General features: G+C 31.4%; 2 protein-coding genes across 4 annotated transcripts; both read left to right on the top strand.

Annotated features, from left to right (window-relative positions):
• The first annotated feature begins 7,890 nt into the window (after positions 1-7,890).
• LOC140038946 (small ubiquitin-related modifier 2-like) lies at positions 7,891-12,185 on the top strand. 2 transcript variants are annotated; one of them, XM_072084623.1, is made up of 4 exons: positions 7,891-8,020; positions 9,569-9,685; positions 11,631-11,780; positions 11,945-12,185. In XM_072084623.1, exons 2-4 carry the CDS (start codon positions 9,596-9,598, stop codon positions 12,035-12,037), a joined length of 333 nt encoding a protein of 110 aa, XP_071940724.1. In that variant the 5' UTR covers positions 7,891-8,020; positions 9,569-9,595; the 3' UTR covers positions 12,038-12,185. The 2 variants fall into 2 exon arrangements, with proteins under 2 accessions (XP_071940724.1, XP_071940726.1); XM_072084625.1 differs by lacking the exon at positions 7,891-8,020 and adding an exon at positions 8,260-8,587.
• A 6,663-nt stretch (positions 12,186-18,848) lies between these two features.
• LOC113736956 (small ubiquitin-related modifier 1) lies at positions 18,849-21,079 on the top strand. 2 transcript variants are annotated; one of them, XM_027264183.2, is made up of 4 exons: positions 18,849-18,930; positions 19,051-19,147; positions 19,864-20,013; positions 20,791-21,079. In XM_027264183.2, exons 2-4 carry the CDS (start codon positions 19,055-19,057, stop codon positions 20,878-20,880), a joined length of 333 nt encoding a protein of 110 aa, XP_027119984.1. In that variant the 5' UTR covers positions 18,849-18,930; positions 19,051-19,054; the 3' UTR covers positions 20,881-21,079. The 2 variants fall into 2 exon arrangements, with proteins under 2 accessions (XP_027119984.1, XP_071940093.1); XM_072083992.1 differs by lacking the exon at positions 18,849-18,930 and adding an exon at positions 20,124-20,171 and having other exon boundaries at positions 18,937-19,147.
• Positions 21,080-21,409: the final 330 nt, after the last annotated feature.

The following is a 21,409-nucleotide window of genomic DNA, read 5'->3' as shown; positions in this document are numbered from 1 at the left end:
ACAATATTTATTTTTAAATCAAATTATTATAAAAGATGAAATATATTATATGAGGAGTATAAAGTCGTTAGTTAGAGAATATCATATTGTTTAATTAGATAAGAACTTTGAACGTAATTAACAAACAAGGATAGCTTTGGTAGATAAGATAAGGTAGTTGAAGTAAAATCTATTTGTTCTTATCAAAATGAAGCATTTAGTTACGATTCTTGTGCCGAAAAAAATACACACAAATTCAGCAGATGAATCTTTATTTATCAAACACCCAAAACATTTGAATGTATGAAAAAATTCAGTTTCAACACTTTTTTTATGTTATCAAACAGACCCTAGTCTTGAAACAGCCAATAAATTCATATATGTTTTATTTGGAAACATGTTGGCTCACAAAAATTATGGCAAGATGACAACTAAGAAAAGGAAAAATAAATGGGATGTATTGGGATAAAATCTCATCAACCCTTCAATTTTCCATTTTCAATCATATCTGGTACTAAATTATATGATCAAGCTTTACTTTCTAGTTTGAGTTTTAATAGCTTCTATAATATATCAAGCATGCAAGTATACAATTTCATGATTTTTCTTTCATTTTTCCCGCTACTAGTGTGTCCAAGTAAACCTAGGACTATAGTCCAATAATGTAGATCAATTGTCTTCAATATATGGCAAAGAAATTAATCTAAATGCAAATAGTATTCTTATATGTCGTCACATTAAAGCATATTCATCTGACTAGGTAGATTGAACTTGAACAATTTGGGATATTATTACATAAAGTGATTACAGGCTTTGACAAAGGCAAGATTTCTCGTTTTTAGTCCGTTTAATAAAATGAATAGAAATAACTAAAATTTTTCATATGCAAGATTGGTAGACACTCCCAAATAGGGTTTTTTTTTTCTTTTTTTTTCAAGATTGGAGCATGGCTTAAGATCCTTTCAGTTATGTCAAGTTTAGCAAGTGTCATATGTAACTCGAAATATTAATTATTGATTTGGAAAAGTTAGTCAAATTTTGTTTGGATTATTCATTCGACAAATCCACGTATTAAAATTAGAAACTTTAAAGAGCAAGTATATTTAAAGCTTGTTTAGTAGATAAGCCGGAGAACTATAATTGGGGCATGTACAAGTGCAAGTGACCCAAAAAAGGAACCTACTTTAAGGTGTTCAAGTTTGGGTTTATTTTCCAATCAAGTTCATTATTGAGTTTTAGTTTTGGTAGATCAATTCTCAAGTCAATTCGAGCATTTTATCGAAAGATAATTTTATATTGAATTCAAACAGGTTAATTTATTAACTAGATGTATATTTCAAAATATTATGTTTGTAAAGTTAACTGGACTATGTCTTTTTCAGATTAATTTGATTTGATAAGTTGATAACTTAACTTTAAATGAATTTTGATCTAGCCAAACTTCGTTTATGTTTTGGCCAGCTATAATTAATTAGGATTAATCTTTTATACACTGACGGTGTATACACGGTCATACTTAGATGACTGTCACATATGCTAAATTTGAATTTTAAATCTAAATTTCACTTATATGGCATTCATCTAACGATGACAGTGTATGCACTGTCAGTGTATACAAGATTTACTTATAATTGTTTCCTAGAATATTTAAGATTCCTTTCCTAACCTCTTAATTCAGCAAAAAAGGTTTATCCATTTAGAGTGAATTTAAATATTTGCGTAATAATTTATTTCACTTTTAGAAATAAATCATACTACCACGAAGATTTCACCTTTATTAACAGCACTTGATATTAATCCAAGAACTTCATTATACTTATCGACTTTTGCTTGTTTCATAAGCTTTGCTTTTACGCACATTAATTGTTTATGCTAATATTACCAAATAACAAAATATTGGAAAAATAAAGAGAAACCAATGGTTATCATGATGGCCAAGAAAGAATAAACAAAGAAAAATTTTAGCAAAATATAGAAAAATTAGCAACAAAACAAACTATTATAGATCATTCACTTATCACTTTATTAATATCAACGTACTTGGGTGGTTGCATAATCTAATTATATGTTAGTTTTGAAATAATTTATTTCTAGAACTTCTTCTTGCTCATTTAAAATGGCTTTTTTCCCTCGCTTATCTGTCTTTGGATGCTCTTCAATAATTAAATGTTAATCTAACTTGTGGATCTAAAAGGACATCTTTGTTTACCTTTGTCATTTGTGTTATTTTAAATCTTTATGATGCTACTTGATCTCATATCATTGCTTGAGAATTTCTACAATTATTACCATGAGTAGGACCATGAAAATAATCAATTGTGGGTTGCACAATTAAACTTTTAATTTTTTTTTTTTTTTTGGCTAATCCCCATACCCGTGGTTGGGCTGCTAGTCCCTAATTTATTAAGGCCACAAAAACATTTAGAAAGATAAACCGAGAGCAAGCAAAAATTAAATGAGTACTACTCTCCTACAACCTTGGATCGCACATAAGGATAAGAAACGGACTCCAAGTGTAAGATTGCCCGCACCTCCGGCGGAAGTTGATGCATGGCAGTAAAAACCCTATCGCAGCCTAAGCCCAAACCCGCAATTTCATCCGCTGTAGCATTCGCCTCCCTATATACACGATGACAGGGACCGGGGGCTGCAACCGTTCTTGAAGGTTATGTGCATTTTGTACACGGCGTAATTCTATTTATACATGGTGTAATTTACTTTCAATAACGTATAATTTTAGAACAAAATTGTGTAGGTCCCACAAATATTGTTAAAAACAAGGTACAAGATGATATCTGAACCGTACAATTTTTTTTTGTCAAATCTTGGCTGTGAACTGCTCAGGACGACTGTCCCTGCCCCAAATCCATGATGACGGGTTGGGGCAGACACCCCTGCCAAAAGTCTACGAATAAGTCCGAGTATATTGCATAAAGGCCATTTCCCAATATCAGAACCCGTGATCAACTGATCTAAAGTAGCAGAATCCATTTCGACCACCAACGACGAAAGCTTGAAATCCATGCACTGCTGGAGACCCCTTAAAACGGATAACCCTTCAGCCATTAAAACATCAGACTCCCCAAATTCTTTATAGAATGCAAAAATGAGCTTACCAGTGTGATCCCTTACTACACCACCACCACAAGCTTTGCCGAAGGCTACACTTGCATCAGTGTTAAGCTTGAAACTTCCCATAATCGGTTTCTCCCAGCGAAGTACTAAACACTGAACTTGGGAAACTTTTAATGATTGAATATAAACATTTGTGTAGACTTAGAAAATTATATTAACATCTCTCTCACAAAGCAGCAATTCCTCAGCAAATTAAATTAATTATAATGGTTGTAGTTGTTTTTTTTTTTTCCCATAGGAAGGAATTCTTTCTACTTCTTCTTTATTAATTTTTTTAAAAAAGTAACAAATTAACATTAGAAAGGCCTATAAGATTGTGTGAAATGTATTTTCTGTTAAAGGAAAATGCTCAATATCCTAGCCTTTTACTCAAAATTCATCTTGTCAATTGTGAGTATTTTCAAATAGAATAATATTACCCAAAGTAATATTAGGATGACCCCAACTAACAACTTTAAATTAAATCCTTTACCAAACCACTCTCCTTATTTAGTTAAGTGCATTGTACTGTACAGATATTAGTATTATTCAATACCAAATAGGCAAATACCATCAATACTTTCCTATGTAAGTATCCAACCAAATAATAGAGCTTTAAAGGTCCTTGGACAAGATCTTGATATGTTCAATTGTCCAAACAATACTCATTAACATACTCACAAAATCATAGAAAATCCTAAATTTTCCAATTAAGTTTGAAGAAGAGGAACCCCCTTAGGATAGGTGACAAGGTAGGTTTTATTCGTTCTGCTTCTTGGTTTGTTTTTCTTTTTCTTTTCTTTTTTTTCTATGTTTTATGCGTAGATGGCTCTTTCAATTAGTCTGCTCAGATTTTAAAATCTAATATTTGTTTCAAGTGGACTGAGATATACAATCCAATTGCCCTGATACCATATAGAGTAAGATTCACCAATATTATATGCTTGGCATATGGAAAAAATGCTTGACTTTCACCTTGTTGATAAGTCCTAACAAAAGAATAGATAATTTTGATGTCTAAAATTTCATTTTCATTTATTACCATTTTCGTTTTCATGAAACTCAATGCTTATAAGTTACTACTAGTATTGCTTCCCGGTCGTGAATGTTATATTTTTTGTATAAAGGACTTTTAGGCATGCAATCTTCAAGATCTTAGTTAGTGTTTTTTTTACATTTACTTAGGATGGAATGGATGAGAAGATTGTTGTTATTCTAAGATTTTACATATTGTAAGTACTTTTCACTTGTCTTATACCTTTTAAAACAACATTTGATCCCCAAAAATTTGAAAGCATGTAAGCACTTTTTTTCTCTTGAAATATAGCAAGGTAGTATTGTTTATTCTTAAGCCAGACAGGATATGCCAATGAGAAAGGTCTTTTTGGCATATTCTGAGAACAAAATTTTGGAGTACCAGCTTATAAAATGACTCTTTACGAGCTTAGAAATTAATATAGTTATATGGAAGCTCCAATATGTAATTTTTGTGCATTGTCAACATCTTTTTGGATGTCAATTTATAGGATCTGATGATGTTCATCTTTCAATATTGATAGTTAATGTAGGGCCATTAATGGGGTTGAGCCTTCCAAGATAATAGATCAGGCAAAGTTTGGTCTTAGAATTAAGGTCTGATTAAAATGTGAGTTGAGTTTGGGCCTCTATAGACTCAATCCAATTAAAGTCCGGGTCATGACTACACACATACGTATAAAATATATTTATATTTTGATATACAATCACACCCTGCTGCTCATATACTGAATGTATTATTTTTATATGAAATGCATAATTAGTAATTATTATCAATTCTCAAACTTTCATAAAAAAAGAGACTACTTTTCATGTACCTTGAGAGAATTAGATAAAATTATTGTTGGAAAATTTTTTATTTATGTGCTTTTTGATGAACTTTTATTTGTTTATGTGTAGGTTTAATGTTGTAGACTTTGAATAAGTTTTACTACTTGATGGTTATAGGGATTATGATAAGGAAATTAAGGAGTGATAGGTGAGCTTAGGTTGAGTCTGAATTAGACCCAAAGTTCGAAATTATTTGTAAGCTATATATAAGCCTCATATTTATTAGCTCGAAACTCATGACCTCAAGCACAAAACTTGGGGACAGGAAGGGAGCCTTGTCCTCCCAAACTTCCAAATATTCATATTTTTCTCCTCTTAAAATTTTAAAAATTTTGAAAAACTCTTATGTATTAAACCTATTTGCCTCACCCCTTCCCCAAAAAATTTTCAAAAAACCTTTTGTTGATTCGAAAGTTTATATGCATATGTATTTCGCCTCCTCAAAAAAAGATTTCTGGTTTCGTCCCTAATTCAGTGCACAACTGAAAACCCAAATGTCTTACCATTTTGGTTAGTTGAATGTGAACTAACAAAATGTCTTTTACTCATTTTGTTATGCATGAAACTTGTTTTGTATCAAATATTAGAATGTCTTATAAGATTACATGGTGAATTTTTTTTTTTATTTAACATAAAAACGTCAAACTTTACAAAAAGAAAATGGAAAGAGAATAAGAATGTTTGAAGGTCGAACCAAGAATTCCACTATTACCTAACTAGTATCCTAACTAATGTCTTCAATAGGAAAATAAACTGAGTTACGTACTTTTTTGTTTCCAATAGAATGGAGACCATGGGCTCATGGCTAGATATTAACCATGGGCCAATTACACCTCGGCTGGTTTTTCTCTTTGGAACAATTGGGGAAGCTTGATTCGTAGAAAAAAAAAATCCAAAGCAGACTTCAAGCCCACATTTGCCAAATCATCCACAGACATATTTCCTTGCCACCAGCAAACCATCAACTTTATGACTAAAGATTCTCCATTAATTTTTATTGGGGCTAAAAAAAGATTTTCCTTTAACTTGTCTTTGTATTTGGAGTTTTGGACTAAATGGAAATCTTTGTTGTGTTTTGTTACTCAATTTACCAAATTTTGGTGTATCATCTTTCTTCATATTATGATGCTCCTTTCTACCCGAGAGGAAGAAGAAAAAATCGATAATTGGAATTTGTGTTTACATGCATCTTATATATACCTTAACTTTTTCATTTTTTTACTTTAATAATTTTATTGTCAATTCTTACTCAATGAATCACTAGTTGATAGAGGATTTCTGACTTTAACATGAAAAAGACTATAAGTAGTACTCTGTAGATGAGTTAATCCATAGTTGTGCACTTATGCTCTTACAATCATTTTTGAAAAATATATTAAGAATTATCTTAGCCCCTACTCCTAACTAAAGTTTCCAAAAAAGACTCAATCCAATTCTGGAACAAATTAAATTTGATTTTATTTGACTAATAATCCATGGCTTACTCAATCCAATTCTGGAACAAATTAAATTTGATTTTATTTGACTAATAATCCATGGCTTACTTTCTTTCAGTATTTGAATACAAAGAAAGAAAATCGAGCATCCAACCTTTTTTTTTTTGGTCGATAACGATAATATTTGCAAGTCTAATATTGGGAAATGGCTTTAATTTAAACCCTCGACCAACAACCCTCGTACTACAATTTTATTGCCAAAAAATTAAAATAAAAAGGAATAAGAAGGAAAAAGGATGAAAAAATAAGTTTAAAGTCATTTTAAGTATAAGCATACCAAAAAAGGGAATTTCATTAAAATATTTAAGGGTAGTATTGTCATTTTAAATGGCAAGGGAAGCATGTATAATTTTTCAAATTTCAGGGAAGCTCAATGAAATTGTTAGAAACCTCAAGGGAGGTTTCTGAAATTATCCCTAGTTATAAAAACATTTGTTGACATTATTACTTTCCTTTTTCAGCTACGTGCATTTAAGGATAAATATCAAATAATATCTCCCATCAATAGATTCTTTCACAGCGGGATAATAGATGAAATCAGGTTGGATGGTTTTGGTACATTTACTTGTCCAAATGATTTTAGCACCTTTTGGGAATCCTTGCAGGAAATTAGATTCTGAGATCCCTTAAGCTGGCATTGAAATGACAGTTTTAACGGGTCTCGTGAAAATACAAGGAGAAACTTTATCCGGTCTAAACTAATTATAATCAATCAATTGATGAGTTGATAGTTGATTTTGGACTAATAAAAAAACTTTAATTGGACAAATAAAGTCCCACAATCTTATTTTGATTGTATGTAATGTAAAATTAATTAGTTCCGTTATTTTATGTGGAGCATTTTTCATTAGTCCAAGACCAACTACTAGAATTGCTAAATAGTTGGTCTTGGACTAACAAGCTTTTCCCAACTAGGAGTATGAAGAAATTCGAAAATAGTTAGTCCACACTAAGGTACCAAAACTAGTGAGTAAATACTATAATTTGTAGCAATTAATTTCATGGCTACACGATTAATATTTTTTCAACCTGCACTGTGATTCCATGTTATTTATTCCCGTTTTCGACCTCAAAAATTTGGAAGGTACTTATTCCTATTAACTTGTAAAATTTATAGGTTTAAATTCAGGATGGCGAATTTCTTCAATCATAACAAAAAAAAAAAAAAAAACAAGAAAGAGCATTGGCCAAAAGGGAAGAATCTTTGGACTATCTAGCAACAATAAGGATAGTATTCCAAAATGAGATCATTAAAATGATCATATTTCACCCATATAACCTCCTTTTTTCATGTAAAAAATAAAAATTTTAAGTTTGACGTGGTCACATTCCTGCTTAAAGATAATGTTCTAACTAATAATAATAATCGCCTAAAAGGACCACATTTTGAGAACACGCGGTGAATTTAAATATAAAAAAATAAAAAAAAACTTCAGTTTAAATATAAATATGTTTTCTTATCATGAACTTTGCATCGAGAAACTTAGAATCGCCGCTCATCCTACCTCACAACCCTCTCTTTGCACCAGTGGTTCCACCACCAGCAACGCCGCCTCCAACACCAAGTTAGTCTATAACTCCTCTAGTTTTCTATCTCTTTATTGGTAGATTTGAATGAGTAATTTTGATTGCATATGGTTGAATAAAAAATAATGATTCACACACATAAATGTATGGATGAAGTTTTTTTTTTTTTTTTGATTGTTTTGTCTAAAATTGCTCTAGATTACTATAGTTATTTTATGGCATTTTTTGATATTTAAAAGTGTTTTAAAAATATTTTTTAGGGTGCTTTTGCATTATGGTGGTAAAACTTCTTCGTTCCGCCGCCAAACCCTACAATCACCTCCCTTCTCTTCTTCCCACTCCGCTCTATCTTCATTCCCTCTCCTCCTACTCTCTCCCCGCCCCACCACCTGCCAATCTCCTCTTGTCCCATCTTTCCACCCCTCATCCCTTCCTTTTTCCACGAACTTGCGACCCCTTATCTATCTATACCACGAACTTGCGACCCCTTCCTTTCTTATCCTTCTCCCACTTACTCCTTTCCCATCTAGACCAAATTGAGCAAGGGCGATGGCCTCAGAGAAAAGATAAGAGATATAGAGGAATAGATGATAAAAAGAAAAAAGGTAGCAAGAAGCGTTGTTAAATTTTGAACGGTCTAACTGATTCGATCGATTTAATAAAAAATCAACAAGATCACTGTCTGAGTTAATACTAGAATAAGGCGGGGAAAAAATAAATCTTTTATATTCATCAAGGATAAAATATATAAGACTGCATTATGTGATTCCATCACAACCCTAGCTGAACCAAGTTTCAATGAAAACCCTAGCTAGTTTTATAAACTTTTTTATTTTTTATTAGTTTTATCTCTTTTTTTTGTGATTTCCACCACCTTGCCAACATATGATATGCATTTTAGACGTGTTTGTTTAAATGGAAAAAATATAATTTCTACTAAATTAAATTTACTTTATGTGTTTTCCAGTATTATATATAGTAAAAATTGAATCATGTCATTGGACACTTTAGTTTATTTATAATTTTGACATTCTTTCATCATGCTAATTTATCCAAGTTGTATCCTTGATTAAAAATTGTTTGAAATTTTTCTTTGAAATATTACTTGCACACTTATTATGATGTAATATGGGTAAAATAAAAAAATTAATTGAAAAATGTATTTAAATCTATTCACCTTCCTTTCATCACGTGATATGATTTACATGAGATAAAATTTAAAAAATAAAACAAAAATATTTATGGTACAATTAGAATAATTTTTGTAAAAAAAATCACTATCCAAATAAGGTAAGTTGAAAACATAATAAATTAATTGCTTTTCCAATTCCTCTTTTCTTATGGTACTAGAGACTACTGCTATACAACCGTGTCAGCGTCACTATTGATCATGAACAGAGGAACTATAATTACTTGGCCTCAGTTCGGACTACAGGCTTTACATATCTAACTTAGACAACCAGACCTATCTTGCCATGCTTAAAACTTTTGCAGTTGGTACTTTATACTTGCAGGTAATATTTAAATACTCTCTCCTATCAGTATTAGATACTCTTTTTATTGCTCTGCTATTTTTGTTTGTTCAGGAGCAACTGGAATTCTGCTAGCTGAAAATGGCAAGACGTTGCAGCGGCAGGAAGAGGCCACTGGAAATGAGTTATGAGCCATGCGATGAGAGGGTCCTCCTTAGGATGCTTGGCCAGGTTGGTTTCCATCAATTTGTTAGCTATGGTTCAATTACTTTTTCTAACTCTGGGGCAAGATTGCAGGGATGGGTTGTGGGAGGGATTTTTTTTTGGGGTTAATGCAATATTTCTTTCTTTAGGTTTTTTTTTTGGCCTAGCACTGATCTATAATGCATCGCTGTGTCAAAATTTGTGACAATAATGGCTGGTGGTTGCTTTTATTTGCTTGAAAATTTTGCATTTTGAAAGGGTTAATGTCGTTATTGGAAATAGAAAATATTGTTTTCAGGTGATTAATTTTGGTTTATACAAATATTTTCTGGAGTAGTTGTAAAATCTTGACAAAGAATCCTAAGATTTAAGAAAGAATTGAGCTATTTGGTACTGTACAGTTTACATGGATATTTGGTTTTCCATTGGACAAATGTGTCCATGTCAATGATGTAATTTCGTTTTAACTTAATCCATGGAAGTCTCGCAAACTTTAGGTTCCCCTAATTATCCACCGCTGAGGATAATACCTGAAATCTTTTTAATAGGTCACCTATGCTATTTTATTTTTAGCTTCATTCCCTCTCAATTGCAAACTTTTAGCATTGTGCCCACTAATATACTTCAAAAAGAATATTTTCTGTGACTGGTGCAAGTTGCTTCTATTTCTTCTTCTTCTTCTTCTTCTTTTTTTTTTTTGGGTGGGGTTGGGGGAGGGAGGTTTCTCTTCCTTCCTCATATGATCATTACTGGTAACTCAAAAATGTTCATGATTAGTAGGAAGTATATGCTTGTTACTTGTCTCATTTATCAAATATTTCACATTAGCTGCTGTATGTGATCTTACAAGATAGCACTACCAATGGTCTATTTTTTGCTACCTTTTACATACAACATACCGAACATCATATTCTTATCATCTTTGATAAGTGATTAGACCAGAGTGTGAAGTGAAGCCCATTATCTTGTGATAAATTGAAACTAAGGGGAAAATCAGAGGATTCTCAAGCAGAACACAATGATCTTGAGCACATAGAACACCAAGGAACTAGAGGGTTCCTTTCAAAATTAAAGTAATTAAGAAAGACTTAATCTTGAAAACAATATTATTCAATTTGCTAATATGATAACTGTTGGCATTATCAAAATGTTTAGTGATTAAGACTTGTTGACTAACTACAAGCATTGCACAACACAGTGTATGCAAGTTTATATTATGAATAGAAAGTAATTGAAAATTAAATTGGAACTTTGTCTCTGAGTTCAGAAAATTTGTACGAATATAGTAGCTTTCATGCAAAATAATCGAAGATCCAACCAAGTAGTGTAATAAACAGATTCAAGTTCTTGATTACGAACATCCAGTCATGATCCGTATACATGTAGTTGTATGACATACTTTCTGATCAGCACTCGACAAAATAACTAATTACTATTGTTGGAAACTTGCAATAGATCAGAAATGCTTCGCAATTATGATATAAACCTTGACAATTTCACAATATCTCCATTCCATTGACACCGACCACATGAAAATTTGGGGGAGAGGGTGGGGTGGGGAATTGGTTGGGTGGTAAGGTGGGAAAAAATTGTAAGTAGAAGATCCTGAATTCAAGACCTCCGACTTAAAAAAAAATGTTCACGTGAAATCTTAAACGATTTAACATTACTAGTTCGAATTTGTTTATCCTTGTTTTTTCTCTATACTATTTCAATTCTTGAGACTGTGCAATTTTATTTTTTTTGGGGTCCAAAATTCTTCCTTTATGCAATCGTCATTTTTTCGAATAATCAAACATTCTTTTTAGTTATTATTGAATTTTCCTTGAAAGTTTACATCTGCAGTGGTATAAAGGTTACTAGTGTTAGTTTTGCAAAAATATTTAGGAGAGAATGGATGAGAAAATCGTTGTTCTTATGCATTCTGTCTTTTCTCCATGACCTCTGAGACTGCTTTTCTATTGCAATATAGGATGGTAAGATGATGCTTTTCAAAGTCAAACGAAACAAACCATTGAAGACCCTTTTGATGAAGTACTGTGACTACAAAAAATTCGATTACAGTACTGTGAACTTCTTGCACCTTGGACGCAGAGTTCTTGTGAGAAGCACCCCAGAGGAGGTAATGGCTCTGAACATAGATTTAGTAACTATGGTAATATGGAATAACAGATAGGATATGCATTTTCATTGTGAAGTTCTTTAGCTGGAAATTGTTTGCGTTTTCGATTTTAAAAATCTCGTTGCAGTTACAAACTGGCTTTGATTTTTGCTAACTATGTGTAGCTTGGCATGCGAGATGGAGATATTATTGAAGCTATGGTGCATGTGGACGGAGGAGGTGATGTTAAGGATATCCAAAAGATGTGGCCTGCTTAGATCATGAAAGAAACCAGGACATTGTTCTGGAAAATTTGCATTTTGAGTTGTAAACAGGAGACTGGTTCAGGGTTCATCCAACAGATTTATTTAAATTAAGACCATTTCTGAATATTTCATCTTCAAGTCAAAAGTTCTTTTAGACTTATTCTCTAGCTTTTTTCTTGTCTCGTTATGAGTTTACCTTGGTTTTGATTACCTTTGCTTGTCTTCCGATATCAAAAAGCTTGAATTTTTGCTGAAAATTTGGAGCAGCATGCCAAGTTTCTTCATGAAAGTTAGGCGAAAGCTTAGTTCTTTTCATCATGGATTTCTATTTGTTTGTGGCATTATCACATGAATTTTCTTGGCTATATTTGTCAGGATACTCTGCTTTTTTAATAGATTTCAAGAGTGCTTTTACTAATTGCTTTAGCTTTTATTTTGACTATGTTTTTTCAGGATGTTTTGCTTTTCAATAGATTTCAAAAGCGCTTTGAGTCTTGCACATTATTAAACTTTCTTCAGGCTGCATGGTGCCCCCTGATTATTAATTTCAGTCTTACACATTCTTGAATTATCAACTTTTTACAAAATGCTCCAATCAACTCCCGGTCAAAAGAATTTACTGAGTAAAAAGTTATAAGGGAAAATACCAGTTTTCATCTCTAAATTTTGATCCATGGACATATTCCATCTTCAAACTTTCTGGTATAACACATTTAGTATTTGAATTATCAATTTTTTATCAATTTCATCCTCAAATGGGAAATGAATCAATTTGAACGGAAATTAAAGGTGGGAAGAAAGGTATTGGAGTCGAGAGAGTGAAGATAATTATTCTATTTTGTTGATTTTAAGTTGTGTAAGACTTTTTACTTAACGAACTCATGCTCATTAGGTGTCCAATTTCTATTCAAATTAATTAATTTATCATTTGAGGATAAAATTAGTCAAAAATTTATAGTTTAGATACTAAATGTATTATATCAGAAAGTCTGAGAACAAAATGTGTCCATAACTCAAAGTTTAGTGATGGAAATTGGCATATTCCCAAAGTTCTAATTGTCCTTGAATTTAGTTCAACAGTCAAAATGTCTTCTTTCTCTACGAGTAACATACCATATATGGATCTCTCTTACTCTTTCCTTCTCTCTTTCTTTCGTACATATAAGAAGGAAATCCTCGATCTGCATATATAAGCCAGTTATAAAGAAAGAAAGAAGGATATTTGGGCCTCTTAAATAAGTCTAGGGGTAAACTTTTTATTGATTAAATTACCCGGCAGTGAGTAAATTGGAGTATATCACCAAAAATTGATAATTTGAGTGTGTTTCGTGGTGGAATTGATAGCTCAAGAGGTACTTTACAACTTGAAGAAAGTTTATGATATATTTCCAATTAACCCGTATGAGGTATGTAGTGAGAGATTCACTTAATGAACAGGGGTTAAAATGTTTATCTGTTTGATGAAATAATTCCTTTAATTAAAAAAAAAAATTCTTATAAGAGTTGCGAGCTGACTTGTTTGGATTGCTTGTTTTCGTCGGAAAATATTGTCGTTTTCCGTGATCACATTTCCCTATCACCTTGTTCCCTCACATATATCAAATCGCTACAGTAATTTTTCCATGAAAAATGACAGAAAATGCAATCCAAACACTAGTGTTTTTCACTTTCTAATGTAAATTTATTAACTAAGTCCAGTGTGTTAAATTTTTCATCCCTAAATAAGAAATGGAAGGCACATTTTGGTAATAGTAATATCAGTTACTTTTTCAACAGCTAATTGAATTTTAGAAGATTAGCTGTTTGTAATACTGAATCTTGATTTAGTTATGTTGGTTTCTAACTATATGTCAATACATACAATTATATGTAAATCGATCCAAGTATTTAGATCTAGGGGTGCCTACAACCAAATATGTCTATCCACGGTGTTGTTATTACTTATTATTCGTCGATGTAATTAGCTTCAATCTTCATTCCCAACATAAGATGCATGTGCCTTTTGATTTTTCATGGTTTGATTTTGTCCTTTTTGTGGAAATTTTTGAACAAAAAAAAAAAAAGAAAAAAACACTTGGACTAAGGCAAACTTAGCCTCACAAAAATAGGGGCAAAGGAGCCAGGCAAAAGTCAAAAAAAAAAAAAAGAATTTCTAATCTGCTATAGAAAAAAAAAAAACACTTAGACAATATAGTATTTTTTTTGTATTCATAGTTTTGGATGTATGCCACATGTGCATGATTTGAATTTCAAATTTGAATTCATGTTATGTGATATAATCTAAATCTGCTCGTGTAAAAAAAAATTATACACTAACAAAATATTAAAATGTTATCCTTATTGCTTATGACCTGTTTGGAAATTTCTTCAAAAAATTTCTACATTTTTCGTCAACATATTTTTCAGTTATCTTTTTACCTCTCACATATATCAAATCGCTATGGTACATTTTTTACAAAAAAATTGCAATCTAAACAAAAAAATATTTTTGAAAAATTGCATGGCATACCTTCCAAGTTCCAATTCCAAAGCCTTTTACTCGCATAGTATATTTTCTATTACGCTGTGAAAAAGACAAATCTTTTACTTTTTAATATGTACTTTCTTCTTAGCAAAATTAAAATGCACTTCAGTCTATACAGCACAAGTAACACAGCCCGAACAGAGGGTTCTTGAAGGACTTCTCATGAAAATTATTCATGGTTATTCAAGACAGTTAAGAAACCAAACTCTGCAAAGAAAAAGTTGAAAACAAAAAAGAAAAGGAATAAAACTTTGGGTATTGATTCCAATCGCTTTCCAGTTTCCAGTTATCATTTTCAGAAAGATTTCCAATTTGGTACAAAGACAGGTCAAAAGCTTTGCCAGACCAAAAACCTTCACAAACTGATGAAAGGGTCAGAAGCCCTTTCCCGAGGATGACTAAATCTATCGCGTGTCAAAGACGAAAATGGTTATTATAATTACTGTCTCGATCGCTGTTACATCATATTTCATTAACACTGAAAATCTTTTAGATTATACGGATGATATCTTTTTGCTTTAAGGAAAGAGAGCGTACATTGCCAGGCTGAAATTGTACGATACTGTGAGACATAAAATCAAGAGCCAACATTTAAGTTTTTAATCAATCTTACATACTGACAGTATATTTATAATCCGGCACGAATGCATGACAACTAATCACTCGATTTGAATTTGAATATTAAGTTTAACACATTATCTAAATCCATTTATATATAACACTTTCAGTGTATGAAAAATTAAGTCAATAATTATTAATGTCTTTAATCCCCATAATGAGCTAGAATGTAAGTTTTAAAATTCTTACATTTTTTTTGATTTGGATAGTACTATAATACGTTACATTTCAAAAGTGCAATTCTTTATACGTTGTCATACTATTTAAACAATTTCAAGGCCATGTATAAAGACAATTAAAGCTAAAAAAAAACATTTTAGTATTAATCAATCCTACATATTGACAATGTATTTATAGCCGGATACGAATGCGTGACAACTAATCACTCGGTTTGAATTTGATTGTCAAGTTTAACACATTATCTAAATCCACTTATATATAACACCTTCAATGCATGAAATATTAATTCAATAATTATTAATGTATTTAGTCCCATAACGATCTAGAATGTAAGTTTGAAAATTCTTACATTTTTTTATTTGGATAGTATTATAACACGTTACATTTCCAAAGTGCAATTCTTTATACATTGTCTTACTATTTAAAGAATTTTACTCGTATTGAATTATTTCGATAATAATTATTGCCATCTGTTTGCCACACAAGGCCATGTATAAAGACAATTAAAGCTAAAAAGACAATTAAGTATTAATCAATCTTACATATTGACAGTGGATTTATAACTCGATACTAATGCGTGATAACTGATCACTCAATTTGAATTTGAATGTCAAGTCTAACACATTATCTAAATCCACTTATATATAACACTTTCAGTGCATGAAAAATTAAATCAATAATTATTAATGTATTTAATCCCCATAACGAGCTAGAATGTAAGTTTGAAAAATTTTACATTTTTTTATTTGGATAGTACTATAATACGTTACATTTCAAAAGTGCAATTCTTTATACATTGTCATACTATTTAAAGAATTTTACTTGTACAACTGTTAACAAATTGTTTTGAACTATTTCGATAGTAATTATTGCCATCTAGTTGTCATGCAAGGCCATGTATAAAGACAATTAAAGCTAAAACGACATTTAAGTGTTAATCAATCTTACATATTGATAGTGTATTTATAACCTGATGAATTTGAATGTCAAATTTAACACATTATCTAAACCACTTATATATAACACTTTCAGTGCACGAAAAATTAATTCAATAATTATTAATGTATTTAATCCCCATAACAAGCTAGAATGTAAGTTTGAAAGTTCTTACATTTTTTTTTATTTGGATAGTACTACAATACGTAACATTTCAAAAGTGCAATTCTTTATACATTGTCTAACTATTTAAACAATTTTTACTTGTACAACTGTTTACAGTTGTTTTGAACTATTTGGATAATAATTATTGCCATCTGTTTGCCACGCAAGGCCATGGATAAAGACAATTAAAGCTAAAAAGACATTTTAGTATTATTCAATCCTACATATTGACAGTGTATTTATAGCCGGATACGAATGCGTGACAACTAATCACTCGATTTGAATTTGATTGTCAAGTTTAACACATTATCTAAATTCACTTATATATAACACCTTCAATGCACGAAATATTAATTCAATAATTATTAATGTATTTAGTCCCCATAATGATCTAGAATGTAAGTTTGAAAATTCTTACATTTTTTTATTTGGATAGTACTATAACACGTTACATTTCCAAAGTGCAATTCTTTATACATTGTCTTACTATTTAAAGAATTTTACTTGTACAACTGATTACAGTTATTGTGAACTATTTCGATAATAATTATTGCCATCTGTTTGCCACACGAGGCCATGTATCATGACAATTAAAGCTAAAAAGACATTTTAGTATTAATCAGTCTTACATATTGACAGTGTATCTATAACCCGATATGAATGCGTGACAATTAATCACTCGATTTGAATTTGAATGTCAAGTTTAACACATTATCTAAATCCACTAATATATAACACATTCAGTGCACGAAAAATTAATTCAATAATTATTAATGTATTTAATCCCCATAGCGAGGTAGAATATAACTTTGAAAAATCTTACATTTTTTTTATTTGGATAGCACTATAATACGTTACATTTCAAAAGTGTAATTCTTTATGCATTGTCTTACTATTTAAATAATTTTACTTGTACAACTGTTTACAGCATGTTTTGAACTATTTCAATAATAATTATTGCCATCTGTTTGCCACACAAGGCCATGTATAAAAGACAATTAAAGCTAAAAAGACATTTTAGTATTAATCAATCTTATATATTGACAGTGGGTTTATAACTCGATATGAATGCATGACAACTAATTATTCAATTTGAATTTAAATATCAAGTTGAGCACATTATCTAAATCCACTTATATATAACACTTTCAATGCACGAAAAATTAATTTAATAATTATTAATGTATTTAATCCCCATAACGAGCTAGAATGTAAGTTTGAAAAGTCTTACATTTTTTATTTGGATAGTACTATAATACATTACATTTCAAAAATGCAATTATTTATACATTGTCTTACTATTTAAAGAATTTTACTTGTACAACTGTTTACAACTGTTTTGAACTATTTCGATAATAATTATTGCCACTTGTTTGTCACGCAAGGCCATGTATAAATACAATTAAAGCTAAAAAGACATTTAAGTATTAATCAATATTACATATTGACAGTGTATTTACAGCCCGATGAATTTGAATGCCAAGTTTAACACATTATCTAAATCCACTTATATATAACACTTTTAGTGCACGAAAAATTAATTCAATAATTATTAATGCATTTAATCCCAATAATGTAGAATGCAAGTTAGAAAAATCTTACTTTTTTTTTATTTGGATAGTACTACAATACGCTATATTTCAAAAGTGCAATTTATTATGCATTGTCTTACTATTTTAAACAATTTTACTTGTACAACTCTTTATAACTGTTTTGAACTATTTCGAAAATAATTATTGCCATCTGTTTGCCCATGCAAGCCCATGCATAAAGACAATTAAAGCTAAAAATGGGGTTAGTTTAAATTAAACGGATGAAATTTATTATGGAACACAGCTTTCAAAAATTTGTCTTAATATTTCACCAGTTGTCATTGGACTATATTTGATATTTAACTATACACATTATAAACAATAAATTATAACATTGTGTCATGTAGGTGTGATTAATTGTTGCCTATGATCTATATTTCTTATCTTATTATCTACATTTGTTTTATTAATAACATATTGTATTGTGCCTAGATGTTATTAATAATTGCGAAAACTTACTCATTTCGAACCTATGATTGTCGTATAACACGTTGTGAGGCATCAAGGCTAACGCGATCTGAGCTTGAAAAATTGTGGAGCTATTGAGATTATCTATTTCTTACACTTGCAGAAAACTATCATGAATTATTTATTGATGAAGAAACTTAATAAATCTTTTTAATCGTAGACGCTTTGCATGTGCATCAGTGCCCCTGTATACAATTCAATTTCACCCAACAAAAAAATAGACAAAACTGTTGCAAGATTCACCTGTGGAAGTCTGCAAACAGATGCCACGTGTAGGGAAGCTAGCGAATAGCAGAACTGCTGCAGCTTTTTTATGGCAGTAGCTTTTAGTCTTGGACTCTTGGTCTTCTTAGTTATCAGTCTCCTTCAGTTTTTGTTTCTGAAGAATCAACCGTTGTGCTTTTAGTACATTGAGACCTCATGTACATTAGAAAACTCTCTTGTACCTCGCTTTCCAATTCTGCCACATAATATTAACAGTTAGTGTAATAAGTTCATGCCCCTGATCTCTACTTTTTGCTTTGTCTTTGCTTGGTGATTAGAAAGATGTCTGCAAACGGAGGAGAGAGCACTGCCAGTATAGAAATGGAGAAGTCCAAAGTTACTGAGAGCACTGTTGCCATCAAGGTGACAAGCCAGGTATCAATGTCAAAAGTGGTTTGATTTATTTTTCTACATCTTTTGCATCCGTGGATACAAAATTTGCAATAATAGAGATGAATGCAAGATGAAGTGAGGAAAAGAATAAAAGAAAATAAATTTCTGAAACTTTTTTTTTTTTTTTTTTTAAATTTTGGATGCAGGCTCTTTTCATACATGGTCAAGTACCTAACTTTTTTCAATTATGGAATTTTAATGTCTGATGGAACATTGGAGTAATGGAGGCTCCTCTGGTCTTTTGTGTGTGTGTGTGTGTTGATGAAGGATATAAACATCTTTGAAAAGGAAAGATGCATGAGGTTCAAATAAAAGAAGGGGCAAAAATGAAAAATTTCCATCAAAAGTTCATGTCTTGGTAATGAAATGGAAATTTATGTGATCTTTTCAAAGATTACATCTTTAGTATGAGTAATTTGGTTACAAAACCATGTTCTTTGAATTGAAGATGATTGTGATTCTTTCTATTCCAAGTCTACTCTTACCAAAATGAGATCTGAAAGCTAAATGGAGTGTTAATAAAAAATATTGTGTGAATGTCTGCAGTTTTGCTAAATGTTCAGAACTTGATCCCAAAAGGGGCAATGATGGAAAAAAAAGGACCGACCTTGTAATGTCCCTATTTTCTTGGACAACCCCCCTGTTTTTTTGTCTAATTTTTCTTCTTCTCTTTGGGGGTCTGTTTAATTGATATAAAGGATGGAAAGGAGACCTTTTTCAGGATTAGACGTGAGAGCCAAATGAAGAAACTTCTGATTGCTTACTGCCAGAAGTTTTTTCTGAACTACCAAGCAACCCGCTTCTTTTATGAAGGAGATTACTTCAATCATAACAAAACTCCTAATGAGGTAATTTCTTTCTTGTCTTCATGACTTTTTTTTTTTTTTGGTGATATTTTCCTAAATAAAGTAAGTGGATTTAATGTGAATTATTTGCCGTTTGTTCTGTTTTTTCATAGTTATTAAAGGATGCATGATAAAGGGCTAGTCACGGGACTGCATTTCTGGTAAATCCTTGCACAACATTTCATATGTTGAGGTTAATAACTACATCTGTGAATAAATGAGGGAAAAAGAGCAACAACATTTGGCCCATTGCAGGATAAAAGGGGTAATGTTCTTTTGGGGACTGACTTGAATTGATCAATGCTAAACAAATTGTAGAACACCCAAGGCAAGCTTTTAGCTTAACTTTTACCCTTTCTTTTCTGTGATATATCTGTGAGTTGGTTTAGCTATTCTTCTCTAAAATTTTAACTTCGTAGAAATTCTTATCTGTAGGCCAGGACCATTAATTATTCTGCATTTTCAAGGTGTAATTTCTAAACGTTAACATGTTATAGGGATTTACTACAGCTGCTATGCTTCGATGGTTTGTAAAAATTATATTTGGTCTGTCCTTAATCTGATTTCTATGCAAGAAAACATGATGCCTAATGAAACATATGATGTTACTCAGAAGCAGTTGCATATATCAGACAATGGACATTCTTCTTAGGGAAATCTATACTTGCATTGCTGCACTGTACCTGTCTGCTCTATCTTGTGTCAGTTCTGAACGATTCAAAATGCATGATGACCCCCTTGATCTGGAATTCTTGTTTACCTACTTTTCTGAATTTGTAGCTCGGAATGGAAGATGATGTTGTGATTGAGTGCTTGGTCGAACAACTTGGAGGTGGTGGTATGAGTTCTTCATCAAAGATGGCAGATTAACCCAGTGTTTAGACACTAACATCTATCTTATACTGGCAGTTACCATGGACCTAGCTAGATCTGTACCTGATCTAATCAAATTTCACAAACTCATGTGGAAATCGAAAAAGATTAATTGGGTTTTCAAATTTCTGGTACTTATCTTATGGAGAAATGTACTGATTACCGCATTGACATCAAGTTCACTGTTTGGATCTTTTGTCTAAAATGTTGAATCTTGATATGCTTTTAGCCTTCCTGAAATACATGCCACCTTAAGTAATTAATGAGTAAAGAAAAGTAACTTGGGGTTAATGAACTCTTTTTCTTTAAGTTCAAACCACGCTATCAAGTTAGCTTCCAAAGGGCAGATGCGGAGGATAACTCATCTTATTGGCCTTCTTGGTTCTTTGAACAAATGCTTTAGTGAATGTTTGTTTAGCAACTGAGCTGATTATGTATAGCTTAGCCCTGTGTGCTTTGGCTTTAGCTTTCCAGATTATCCTTTGCGTTAGTATCGTGTTCTTCCACAATCACACCTTATTTTATC

This window comes from Coffea arabica, chromosome 3e, assembly GCF_036785885.1.
Source record: "Coffea arabica cultivar ET-39 chromosome 3e, Coffea Arabica ET-39 HiFi, whole genome shotgun sequence".
Taxonomy (NCBI): domain Eukaryota; kingdom Viridiplantae; phylum Streptophyta; class Magnoliopsida; order Gentianales; family Rubiaceae; genus Coffea; species Coffea arabica.
Note: the sequence above shows the minus strand (reverse complement) of the source record. Positions and strands in the feature narration are given on the sequence as shown.

Bases quoted from the DNA above. Each gene is read 5' to 3' on its own strand.
- LOC140038946 (XM_072084623.1), top strand. From the start codon at position 9,596: ATGGCAAGACGTTGCAGCGGCAGGAAGAGGCCACTGGAAATGAGTTAT. The intron at 9,686-11,630 runs GTTGGTTTCCAT...ATTGCAATATAG, and splicing joins TCCTTAGGATGCTTGGCCAG to GATGGTAAGATGATGCTTTT. The intron at 11,781-11,944 runs GTAATGGCTCTG...AACTATGTGTAG, and splicing joins TGAGAAGCACCCCAGAGGAG to CTTGGCATGCGAGATGGAGA.
- LOC113736956 (XM_027264183.2), top strand. From the start codon at position 19,055: ATGTCTGCAAACGGAGGAGAGAGCACTGCCAGTATAGAAATGGAGAAG. The intron at 19,148-19,863 runs GTATCAATGTCA...ATTGATATAAAG, and splicing joins CCATCAAGGTGACAAGCCAG to GATGGAAAGGAGACCTTTTT. The intron at 20,014-20,790 runs GTAATTTCTTTC...CTGAATTTGTAG, and splicing joins ATAACAAAACTCCTAATGAG to CTCGGAATGGAAGATGATGT.